Source organism: Psammomys obesus, unplaced genomic scaffold (assembly GCF_907164565.1).
Source record: "Psammomys obesus unplaced genomic scaffold, mPsaObe1.curated_primary_1811, whole genome shotgun sequence".
Lineage (NCBI taxonomy): Eukaryota > Metazoa > Chordata > Mammalia > Rodentia > Muridae > Psammomys > Psammomys obesus.
This window is the reverse complement of record NW_026585644.1, coordinates 35,412,428-35,425,905: the sequence shown is the minus strand read 5'-3', so window position 1 is coordinate 35,425,905 and position 13,478 is coordinate 35,412,428. Positions and strand designations below refer to the sequence as shown.

The following is a 13,478-nucleotide window of genomic DNA, read 5'->3' as shown; positions in this document are numbered from 1 at the left end:
TGCATCTTACCATGGATTCAGTAGCCTTTCTAAGAACATTTCCTGACAGTGTTCTTACTTTTTTTTATGTTTGGTCACAGCTCATTAGTTTTATAATACATGTTACATTAGATTGGTATTGGTATATTTCTTAAAAGTCAAAGCTTGTTTTTTTAAATATTATTTTACGTGTATAGGTATAAATACATATAGGCATAGGCTTGCACGTATGTCTGTGCACCACATGTATGTAGTGCTGGTAGAAGATACGAGAGGATATTAGATCCTCAGAAGTTAAGTTACAAACAGTTATGAGCCATCAACTGTGGGAAGAGCAGCCATCTTGCTGGAAGAGCTACAAGAGCTCTTAATTGCTGAGCCATCCTTCCATCCCAGAGTTCATTTTTATCTAGGGACAAAGACAACTAATTTAGTAGCACTTGTTACAGATGATCCTTTCCCCGGCTAAACAGCAGTGACAGCTTTGTAAAAACAAACAAACAAAAAAAACCCCATACTCTTACTACTGTGTGTCTTTTTTTTTTTTTTTTAAACATCATCACACTATCAGTTTTTGTAAAGTCCCAGTGAATGGGATTATAAATATTTCAACTCTGATCTTTAGCATTCGTGGAGTAATCTGGGTATCTATGTTTTCCAAAATTTTTAAATTGGCTTGTGCTCGACCCCATATTTGTGTGGCTTACGGGGTTTTTGAGAAATGAGGAGTCTGGCAGAACTGATGTCTTAATTTTAAGTCTTCCCAAACCACACCTTTCCTCTCCTTTTATTTGCCATTTATTCTTTTATTCACACACACCTTTACTTGCTGGGCCACCCTGCTAGCTCTGGTCATTTTCCTTAGCAATATCCATCTTCCCCTTGCAGTATTTATTGTGGCAGCCTTGTGTCTTTTTCATCCCACTGACTGAGGACTAGGTTTCATTTTCCCACTCTCTAGATCTCTAAGAATGCTTGTGATAATCTGGCAAATGATGTAGCTGCTTTTTGCCCTTGTCCTAAACATCCGCCTGAGGCTAGTTGAAGCATTTTGGATTCATGTCATTGGCAAAGGAGACTTCAAAGACAGCCTAGTATGGACTGTGTTACATACACAGTTATTAATGACCAGCTTACAGAGATCTACAATGGAAAGGAGCAACCTGGACAAAGAGAAATACAAAACGCACAGTTTGAGGAGAAAAGGAACACTAGAAAATCTAATATTGGAGCCAAGTATTGTACTTAAGATGAGATTGTTTAAGAAAAGCCTGGAGGGGCATAGGAGAAGAGAGAGGGAAGGTGGGATGGGGGGGGAGGCTATAGTTGGGATACAAAGTGAATAAACTGTAATTAATAAAAATTAAAAAAAAAAACTTAAAAGAAAAGCCTGACGTTAAATGGAACAAAGGGAGTGGTGACCTCAGGGCACGGCCTCACCCAACTAACCATGCCACCTGTGAAAGGAACAAGCCTGAGATTTCCTCAGCCTAGAAACCATCAACAAGTCAAATCTTATGCAAATACAAGTCACGGAGGGGACCAGGCAGGCAGTTTCAGCCACACGGATTTTCATTTTAGTCAAGAAGCCTATGAGGAAAGGGTTATGGAATCTTTTTTCCTCAGTGGTTAATGATACCACTGAAGCCAGGCATTTAGCAGGGCAGTCCCAGCATGAAGGTCCAGAGAGGCCACTGCATGAAGGTGTGAAGGTAAAGCCCAGAAGGATGCTGGAGATGCCAAAGTCTCGGGATACCTGCCAAGTAGAGTTGCTATCAAATTGTGGAACTAGCCCAAGAGAGAAAAGTGTGTTGCAGTCAACAAAACTAAAAGGAATTAGAGATCTGAGGAGTGCTCTGACATCAGACACAGATACAGATTTTGGAATCTGTCCTCTAGGTTTCAGTCTCGCTTTGGTCCAATATTTCATCACTATGCTCCCTTGCCTTCCTTTCAGAATGGTAATATATAGTTTGTGTCACTGTATGTTGGAAGTATGTAATTTGCCTTTTGATTTTACAGGGAGTTACAGTTACAAGATTGTCTTGAGTCTCAAAAGAGAGTTTTAAAATGCAGAGACTGTGAGAGACTACGGGAAATTTTGAAGTTGAACTAAGTGCATTATGATATAGCTACAAACCTACTGCAATGTGATAAGTTTGAATGAGAATCACTCCCATTGGCTCATGGATTTGTATGCTCAGTCTCCAGTTGATGAACTATTTGGGAAGGATTAGGTGGTTCCTTGATGGAGTAGCTATGTCACAGGGGTGGGCTTTGGGGTTCCAAAAGCTCAAGCCAGGCCCAGTCTTGAGTCCTTCCCTCTTTCCTTTCTTCTCTCCCTCCTATCCCACCTCCCTTTCTCTGCCTTCTGCCTGTGGACCAGGAAGGAAAGCTCCAGTTCCAGCACCATGCCTGTCTGCTTCCCAATGTAATAATGAACTTACCCTCTGAAACTGTAAGCAAGTTCCCAATTAAACACTTTCTCTTATAAGAGTTCCTCTTCACAGCAGCACAAGAGTAACTTAAGGCAGAAGCCTGTTTACTTGTTCTTCCCTGCTGAATTGGCCAGAACCTCCAGAAGAGAAGAGATGATGTTTTCGCCCATCAGGTATCGGAGGCAATGGCATCTAGCAATCCACATCAAGTCTGAGAACTTTATCTTTATGTTCCTTATCTTGAAGGCTTGTTTCTACTTTACTAAGAATTTCTGCCAGGAAGGTAGTAAACTTTACCAAATACTTTTTAATCAAAAAACCACTAACTTTGCCCTTTCACATTGTTAATATGATTTATCTTAAGTGTTGCTCTGAGTAGTAGAAATAAATTTGGACTCCTAAAACAAGCCCATCATTTCTGACATCCTATCTTTATTATGCATGACCGGATTCAACATGCAACTATTTGGCTGAATTTTAAAGATCATCATTATTAACACACATTAATGGGTTTCACAGTGACACATATTTGCTCAAGATTTTTAGGACCATACTCATATACTGATTAGCTTCTTGTTTCTTGTACATTCACTATGGTTCCTGACAAAGTCAAGTGAAATTTTATCACTCTGTTATTTGTTTACAGTCAGACCTAACTATTCTTTATCTCCTTGTTTGTCTCCCTTTCTTTTTGCATTTCTTGGAGGAGTGGGGTCAACTCATTTTATTCTCACCTACATTAGTTTTCTCCACTTACTATTTGTTTTTGAGACAAGGTCTCAGGTTGGCCTTACACTTACTATGTAGTCAAAGATAATCTTGACTCCATCTTCTGGCTTCAACATTTCAGGTTCGTAGTAAGAACAAGTGCTCTTAACCACTCTCCAACACCCTCCCACCCCCAATACTTTTTAAAATAGGCCTGTGTCACCATGCCAGCCTCCCTTACTTTCCCCCCTCTATTTTTAAACTGTATGTGTATGAATCTTTTGCTTGTATATGTATCACATTGGTGAAATGCCTCCTACAAAAGCAAGAAGAGGGTATCAGATTCCTTGAGACTGGAGTCTCAGGTGTTTGCATGCTGCTGTGTGGGTGCTGGGACTTGCAGCCCTGATCTGAACCCCTGAGCCTGCTTTCCAGCCACTCCACTAACCAATTTTCTCAGCTCTAACTTGTCTTTCTTTCTGCCTTTCCTGGTGAAGAATATTCTTATTAGATCTGGAATTCAAGGTGAGCATTTGTTCCTTCTGCTGTTTAAGAAAGCCATTCTGCTTGACCATTAGTAGCTCAGGTAACAGGTCAGACATCATCTTTTTTGCTGTTACCTGGAAGGCATGACTGGTAGCTCTGGTAGCATTCCTGATTTGTTTTGTTTCATGTGTGTCATGGTCACACTATGTAACCCTGGCTGGTCTTGAACTCAGAAATTTTCAAGTGGCTCAACTGTCAGCCAAGTGGGGTAAGTCATTTTACCAATGGTAGGTAAATTATGTTTAATTGGAATTCTCTTTCTCTCTCGCTCTAACACAGGGTTTCTTTGTTTTCGCCCAGGCTGTCCTGGAACTCACTCTGTAGACTAGGCTGACCTCGAACTCACAGACCTATGATTGGAATAAAAAAAATCTTGAGACAGTAATTTATCAGCCCAATAAAAGACACTAGGGACAACAAATATCAACAATTAAAAAGAGCTGATTCTGAGTTGTCTTTCTTACACATGGTTGGCAGTTGTTACTAACACTCTAAGCTGTTTGAGAAGCTGGTGTTCAAACGAAGACTGCAAAGTTAGTTTCTAGGAAACCAGTGTGGAACTACAGGCAAGAATGTTTTCAAAGAAGCTAAGAAAAACCAACTCCGAATAACCTATAGCAGAACCTGCTAAAAGTTACACCTGATGGTGGTAAAATACACACAAAACAGGGAGGGGGAAAAAACCTTAGCTGGACTATTTTACAAAGCTTGTGAAAATGTAAAGTGTCTTTAAAGTCTATGATACAGTTATTCTGTAGAAAAATATCTTAATCTATCATGCTATCAAACCAGTAGTATCAGTAACCAACTTCATTTGCTCTCATGAAGTTAACCATTGTGACTTTTGCGATTATATCAATAATACATTGTAACTGCAATTTTGTTTAACTTAGTAAAATTTTTCTGAATGAAATTATTTAAATTTTGAAATTATATGTATACATTTGTCTGTGTGTAGGTATGAGCATATGAATACAGGTACTACAGAGACCAGAGCACACCATCCCTTGGCATTGGAGTTACAGGAAGTTAAGTGGTGGGACCAAATATAGACCTTCTGCAAGAGCAGCACGTGCTCATAACTGCTAATCTCTTCAACCCATGAAAATTATTCTTAAATCATTATTACTGAGAACAGAATAGTTTTAGATAGGGTCCTGATACATAATCTAGAGCGCTGGAGATGTATGTGTGACCTCACTACCCAGCACTTAACGCTACTTAGTAAGTCCAACTTAGAATCCTAAGAACTCCCCCACCACACAGTTGGCAAACACAGTGTAAGTCATTTTGACAATAGCATATTCATCTCTGTGCAATCAAAAGTTAAAATAAGTGAGATTTTACTCTCAAAAATCTCCAGCAAATTATTTCCCAGTTCCAGATATAGCCTGCTTCAGACCTTAAGTGCAAAATCAATTTCCACATCAAAATCTATTTATGTATAGCTAAGCAGCTTTCACCTAGCTCTATTTGGAAATAACCAAAATGTAACATAACATATTAAAAGACAAATATTAAAAAAAAACTGCATAAATGTACTAACAAACATGCTCAATTAAAATCATGTGCTTATAGACCACTGTTAGCATTTGGCAGCTCATAACTGTGTGAAAGGACATCTTCCAAGAGTAAATACAAAAACTCTCACTGAAGATCAGCATTAACAGAGGAGTACAATCAAATCTGACGATTAACAATGAAAACACTGTTATTCTCTCGAAAAGAATTCCATTCCAGTGATTTTAAGAACACCACCAACTGTACTCAATCATTTTATTATAAATTTTTATGTGTGAAAATTTTCTAATATAGGTTTGTCTTTTGAACCAAGAAGAATTTGTGTCTTCATGTATCTTGTATACACACTTAAGTTTATCTTTCACTATCATCTGTACTTTCTTCAAGTTACTCTTATGACTCCTCTCTCTAAAACAGAAAGGACAGCAAGAAAACAAAAAGAACCAATTCTATAACTTTACATGTGTGCCTCACGAAATCTTAGGAATCTTTTCCAACCAACGATATTTTCACTTTCATTTATGCCATCCCTCCCCTTATCATCCCATCACTAACTAATGCCAGCTAATCTTGATTTCCTAAATTCTAAAGGCAATTCCTCCATATTGAGCACAAAAACCCTGTCTTAGCAACACAAACAAAAGTAAAACTTTTGTAGTGTTTTCCATGAATTCTCAAAGAGCTCTGTGATACACTGTAAGTATCCCCACCCACACACTGGCAAACAGACAGCTGATACAGTGCAAAGAGGGAAGGATGCTGATAGACAGGCTGGGATGAAATGACTCAGGAATAAAGAAGTACCCAGTTCAAAGCATGAACTCCTATTATGCTGACATCTGGATTGAGGGGGCAAAAGCAATGTGCTTAAAACTGTTGACACTTTGACACACACCTCATCAGGTTTCAAACTGCTAGGAAATTCTGTGTGTTCACTGCAATGTAATCAGTAAAATACTGAGATAAAAGCAGTAAGAATGATCAATTAAGCCCAGTTCCTGAAAGTATAAATTTAATCATCTATATGAGAAAATGCAAACTATCCAATATACTTCTGCTGCATACCACAACCTAGTAACTGTCAAAGGAAAACATTTGACTGAAAAACTACTGCTAGCAGACTTACTTAATTAACAAATACTCTCAAAAACAAAACATATCATTTCAAAGAAAATGATACTTGTAGCCAGTGATGAAATTCAATTCTTCTATTTCTTCTAATACCTTATCCCAGTCTTAAAGTGCCTGATTATCAAAAGTCCATGGTTAATAAATACAATTCTATCTATTGACATTTGGATGAATTTAGACCTATATAATTCAGCTGCACCATTTTCCAAATGACCAATGTCTATCACCAAGTCATGCATAAACTCCTGCATACATTTAAAGTATAAGATAGATCTAGAATATAGAAAAAAAATAATCTCATAGTCTATATTATATATTTTTTAAAAGTCCCCTGCTGATTCCTGATATCAGAAAAATTCACAATTATCTAAAAAGGTATTTATTTATCTATTTATTTATTTATTTGATATAGTACTTCACTATGTAACCCTGGCTGGCCTTGAATTCACTGTGGAGACCAGGGTGGACTGGAACTCACAGAGATGTGCCTCCGCCTTCCCAGTGTTGAGTATTACAGATGTACACCACACCCAGCAAAGACACCATTTCCTAATTTTGTAAAAATACAGATACAGGCAAAGATACTTGTTCCCAAGACTGATTACCTGAGTTGGCACCCTAGGTCCAACATAGTAGAAGCAAAGAACCAGCTCCTAAAAGTTGTCCTCTGACTTTAACACATAAGCGCACACCCCTGTACTCCCAGCACTCGGGAGGCAGAGGCAGGCGGATCTTTGTGAATTCAAGGCCAGAATGGTCTACAAAGTGAGTCCAAGACAGCCAAGGCTACACAGAGAACCCTGTTTCAAAAACCAAAACAAACAACAACAAAAAAACCACACATTTTAATCATATATTTCAGCCAAAGCCATGGAATTAAAATAGACTGAACCTGAAAACCAGTAGGCAGAGGCAGATGCAGGCAGATCCCTGTGAGTTCCAGACAAGCTACACAGACTGTTTCAAGCCACCTAGGGCTACATATGAGACTGTGTCAAAAACAAGCAAAGAAAACACAAATAACCAACCAGAATGAAACAAAGAGGGTTAAAATCTTAGCTGTCTTCTGTGCAAGACTTTAGGTTTATATAAATAACATTCTTTTCAATAATTTATGAAGTTATTTTTTTCATAAACATTTATACTAAAATACAATGACTACTGTTTCAAACAAATTAAGCATAAAAGTTCTTATGTTTTGTAGCTATTCTCATGGCAGCTTCTGTTAGTCTGAAATATTTTAATGCTCTTGTAATAGAACTCCTTTGTGGTGAAATAAGCTGGGCCCAAACCTCCATGACACCAAGAGCATGCTCCTTTTAGGTTATGCCCATAACTTGTCCTTCCTTACACAGGGCAAGGAAATTTGGGGAGACTCTATCTAGCCAGTGATTCAGGGAGGCTGGGAATAGTTTTAAAGTCACTGTGCCACACAGAGTGCATAGCTAGAAGAAAGCACAACAACCTATGCCTCTTTTCCTGCTGCACAAGTGGACTTGGCTAATGCTGTTTCAAAGTCTTTTCATTTCGGAATGGGTTTCTCCATTTTTGATCTTGTACTTCCAGTAGTAGAATAAAGACTGTCTCAGTTTTTCCATCTTACTAATCAAATGGAGATTCTACTATAAAATATGCTTCAGAGAACAGCTGTAAAAAAAAAAAAATCACACTTTACCTACTAATAACTACAACTTTGGAAGTATGCCAACTCAGTTTTCAGAATAAAGTGATACTTGTTCCTTTTCCTATTTAAGAAAGCCATTCTGCTTGACCATTATTAGTGTAGGTAACAGAAAGATTAGGATTACTTGACTTCTCTCTCCTACCTTCATGGATCCTATTTTTTTTTCCTAAAGAAAATAAGCCCTGAAATGGCTATTTACAGTTACGAGAAGTGGTCACCAGAGGTTATAAATCTGTACCAGAACAAAACTAAATCCCAGGAAACTCAAGACCCAAACATACCCCACTAATCCTTTTCTTGCCTACTGACACTGAAATTAATTCTGAAACTTTTATTTCAGAAATACTCAATGGGAGTTTAACCATATAAAAAAAATACCTTGACATTTCTATTTACTGGCATAAGTTTGCCATCATGGCCACTGAGAATGAACAGTTTGTTAATTGATAAATATAAATACGGTGCGTGGCATACACCTAGCTACTTGGAAGACTAAGTCAGAAGATTCAAAGTTCAAGGCCTGCTTGGGATACAGGGCAAGCTCAAGGCCAAAATGGCTGCTATCTTAGCAAAACTCTGTTAAACTAAAAATTAATAGGGCTGGAGAAGTATCTCTTTGGTAGAGCATGCATGCCTAAGGTCCCTAGCACTTAAAGTGTAGGGAGATGGTAGGGGGTTAACAAAAGAAAAACCTTACTAGATGTACTTACTGTTTTCTTCACAGGTAGTAATTCAAATACATTTCTAAATTTCAATGAATTCTTATCTTGAATTTGGAAATTCCACAGAAAACTTCCAGGTCTAGATTTAAGTAGCAAAATATCTCTGGGTTTTTCTCAAATCAGTTTCCTTTACTTGCTGGAACTAATTAACAAGGGCTGGGTGGGCAAGCAATAGGGAGCTAATTAATAAGGGTGCAGCTATAGCTTGAAAAAAAAATGTCACTCTCTATGTATGCTCAACTCACCTCTCATCCAGAATAATCAAGAGAAGGACGGCCTATCTCCAAAGAGTCTCCTCTATTTTCCAGCTCCTATTTCTAATGGGTCCTACCTCATGTCACATACAGTATGATGATGATCCCTGGGGATGAAGAGGTGGCCACAGCTAGCACTTACTTCAGCCTGTCTTTTAAACTTCTGGGCCTGAATTTTAAGCAATCTAACCAGCAAATAAGCTTTTCACAATTACCAATTGACAAATCCATTCCTAGCAATACAATCTAGGGAACTAAAAGCCTAAGTCCATGCAAAAACCCGAGAGCAGAATTGTCCACAGTAGTCAAAAGCAAAAACACTCAAATAGCCATCAGCCAATGAGTATTTTTGAAAATTGGTACATAGATACAGAATAATGTAATATTAATTCAGCCACAAAAGGAATAAAGTACTAAAACATGTTACACCATAGATGAAACCTAAAAAACATTAAAAGGGGCCTAAGAGTCACAGAGCTTTTACAAGAAGTATTTCTGTGAGTTTGGGGACAGCTAAGGCTACAGTGACACTTTGTGGAAGGAAGGAAGGAAAGAAGGAAGGAAGGAAGGGAGGGAGGGAGGGGGGGGAGGGAAACTAGTCACACAGAAGACCATACTATGAACAGTTTTATTTACATAAAATGTGCATACACAGGGTAATCCACAACGACAGAAGGCAGATCTCTACAGCCCAGACTTTGGAGAAGCAGATAAAGGACAAACAGGGGTGTGTGTGACAGAGAGAGAGAGAACATTCTAAAGCTGACTGTGGTGGTAGCTGAAAATGCTGTGGACACACTAAAAATCACTGACTGACACTGCAGCACTAGGCAAACCGTGTGGCATGTGAATTGCATCTAATAAAGTTGCCTTTAAAAGGAAAGTTTTGGGCTGGAACCATGGCTCGGCAGTTAAGACCTCTGGCTGCTCTCACAGAAGACCCTGGTTCCATTCTCAGCACCCACAAGGTGGCTCACAGCCATCACTAATTCCAGTTCTAGGGGATCTTCCAGCTCGAAGGGCATTTGATTCTCCTCAAAAGCATCAGGGTTCTACTTACTTGGCCCTTTGACTTCTTCCAAAATAAACTCAGCATTTGTAATATGACCTCAGGCCCCCAGTTGACTCTCATTTCCACCTCAAATACCTAGAGAACAACTACACTAAGCAAAAAACTTTTACTGGGCTTTCTAGTTTACCCAAAGAAACTAATCTTACCTCAAATAATCAATCACTTATGATGAGTCATAAAAATACTGTAGTAGGGTCACTACAGGTGATAAGAAAGTAAAGTTGGTTTTCAGTTTTCAATATAACTTAAACCAAGAAAATAACACTGGAGAAGCACACAGTCCAAACAATGCGCCAGTATTTTTATTTAAATGTCCTAAAGAATCTGTGCAATCATAATATCAAAGTAACTCAAAAAATGTACTCACTAAAAGTCCATGTGCCTAACTGGTAATCAGATATAGCTTAATATATTTTTAAAGGAATGCACTGTAACATAAACACTTTAAAATGGGACTAGTGCCTGGTCAATTTTACCCTTAATGCAAAAACACTTTTATGAAAGCAAGGCTTTTTTGTTGTGCTGTGTTTTGCTGGCCTAGAACTTAAGAGAGATCTGCCTGCCTCTGCTTTCTTAGTGCTGGGATTGAAGACACGTACCAGCCACATCTTTTGTCCAGCCAAAGCAAACCTTAATTGACAGACAAGACTGCATATTCTTAGGTACAAGAGTGTTTTATGCACTGTGTATGCACACTGTGGAATGACTGAACATACTGAGCTCACAAATTTTTTCTCACAAGGCTATCATATTTGTGCTTAGAGCACAGAACATATATTCTATTCATGTTTTTCAATACAACCACCACTAAGTGTAGTACCTTGCTATGACAGAGGTCTTTGCAAATGTATTCTAACTATAATTATGTACTTTTACTGGTCTTTTTTTGTTTTGTTTTGTTTTGTTTGTTTTTTCAAGACAGGGTTTCTCTGTGTGGCCTTGGCTGAACTTACTTTTTGCGCAGGCTGGTCTTGAACTCACAGAGATCTACCTGACTACAGGCATTCTACACCACACCAGGGCTTTATGGTCCAATTTTAATATTCTCTTTCATTTAGGACACACACAAAACATATAACCACAGTTATTCTGCTATGCAACTTTGAAAAACAGTAGCACTTGAATTTGAGTTATATTAGCATATGACAAACATCATTGCAAACCAAGGTAGACTGGCCAAGCAGTGTTGGCACACACCTCTTTAAAAACAAACAAAAACTGAAATTACTCACTAGTCTTTGACAATTATTTGAACAGGTCTAGATTTGGAGAGGACGGGAGAGACTGGTAATATTTCAGAGTAACAGAGGGATGTCAAGGTAAACAGTTTTCTTCAACTAGATTAAGTAGCAAGAATGTAAAAAGCTACTAATAAATATGTTCAACACAGAAGAGCAGGAAGGCTCGAAAACCCTGAAAAGTCACTTGTTCATACCGAGCTCCTTGAGTGAGGAGATTGTGTCTTATCTTTGGATTCTTGGTGCCTGACAGAGCAGTCAATAAACACTTGCCATATGAGAAAAAGAAAACAATGTATCTTGACAAGAATTCTTACTCAAAAAGGAGGGAGTTGGGACTGGTGGTGACTGAAGCTAGAAGCAAATATTTAACAGTAACATAGATTTGGCTACTTTCCCCCTTTTCTCTACAACTCTCGTTTAAGTATCTGTAATCATATAAAGGTACAGTTGATTGGCTTAAGATACATGAGTCTGCTATCAGGTATTTATGAAAAATTAAAAATATGAATAAACTGAGATACAATGAGATTTAAATTTAAATTGCAAAGTACATGGAAACAGCGGTGGACTTAAAATCCCTGCTCTGAAGACATTAGAAAATTAAAATAACCGTATTTCCCTAAGAGAGCCAGCCATGCACTATTAGCATTTTTTTTTTTCCCGAAACAAATTTCTCACAGACCCATCGAGATGCTCCTATCAGTTAAAAGACCACAAAGTCCCGAGTAGTGAACACGGCAAGCACCAGGGGGCCTCCCAGGAATAACTTGATACTAAAGGGAAAGGTAAATACGAGTTCCTGGTAAAACTTCTGTTTCTTTCTCAGTCTGAAGGCTACTGGAGGGCTTTAACATCTGGAGCAAATACACAGACATTTTTTTTTTGTTTTCTGGAACAACGCTGCACTTTAGTTGAAGAAAAGTCACCCCTCCCCACACAATCCTCTTTGGTAAACAAACTGCTTCGCTGTAGTAAACAAAAGCAGCATACACGCATTCATTACGTGTCTGACAAAGAGGGCTCTTAACCATTCAAAAACACAGTTCTTTCTCACACACTCCCCTAACAACTAGTGACGACGCAAATTTTGGAGTAAAGGGGCTCTTTTGATCAAGACCCGCTTTTAATTTTGAAAGGCACCTCGCAACGGATCAATACATTTAATTAACGACTGGCCTCTCCATCACCTCTCTTTCCTCCTCATGTTCGCACCAACACAAAACTAATCAATAAAAGCATGAGAGCCCGGAACTTCAAATGCTGCGAGGACGACTTGTAAAATACTCTTTAAGTCCAAGAAACGCTTTCCAACAGACGTTTACTAAGTTTGTGCAGAAATTAAACTCGGCTCAAACATGTTAAAAATTTAAGCCCCCAAATCAATCCCTTTATGAATCCGGGCGTTTCGTATTTCTAACGGACATTCCAACCCGATCCAAGATTTTTTTACTATATATATGTGTGTGTATATATATATATATATATATATATATATTGTACGCCAGATAATAAATGGTAAACTAGTCGTCCCATCCTCTCCTCAATCAGTTCTAGAGCATGCAGTAAAAAACGCAAACGATCCGAGAGCCTTACTGGGAAGGTTTTTGGTTTTTTTTTTTTAATATATATCCATGTACAAAATTCACTACCGGAACGCCAATCGGAGGCAGGCAAGGGCAGCGCACAAAGAGAGCCGAGAAACACACATTGCACGGACACACAAAGCCCAGCGGCAGGCGTCCTCACCCCTCGGAAGGGTCAGCGGAGCCCCGCCGCCTCCCGGGAGGGCTGTACCCGCCGATCGGCCCGGGCCTGGGCCCAGCCTCCCCGCCGGGCCGGCCGCCCGCCCTCCCGCGCTCGGGCCCCCGGGCCGCCCGCCCCCGTCCCCGGGCCCGGCTCGAGCGGGGAGGCGAGCGGGCGGCGCACTCACCCTCCAGCAGGCGGGTGATGAGGCTGTCCACGTTCAGCTCCCCGTCCGCCATCTTGTCGGCACCAGACTCTCCTCCCCGCAGCGGGAACAAGGGCTCCTCGGCGGCGGCGGCGGCGGCGGCGGCTCCGCGTTCTCACCTCCGAGTCACGCGGCGTTCCGACCCCGGCTCCAACTCCCCCAGGGCGCGGGCCCTCCCCCCACCCCCTCCCCGCCGAGCAGCGAGAGCGCGCGCACACGCCCGACGGCGCCCGC

General features: G+C 39.8%; 1 protein-coding gene across 1 annotated transcript in view; it reads right to left on the bottom strand.

The window, feature by feature from the left end:
• Ppp1cb (protein phosphatase 1 catalytic subunit beta) overlaps positions 1-13,478 on the bottom strand; it is a 29,545-nt gene extending 16,067 nt beyond the window's left edge. Inside the window, exon 1 of the mRNA XM_055627201.1 lies at positions 13,227-13,478. Coding sequence (XP_055483176.1) covers positions 13,227-13,278 — 52 coding nt within the window. The 5' untranslated portion in view covers positions 13,279-13,478. The remainder of the gene's footprint in view (positions 1-13,226) is intronic.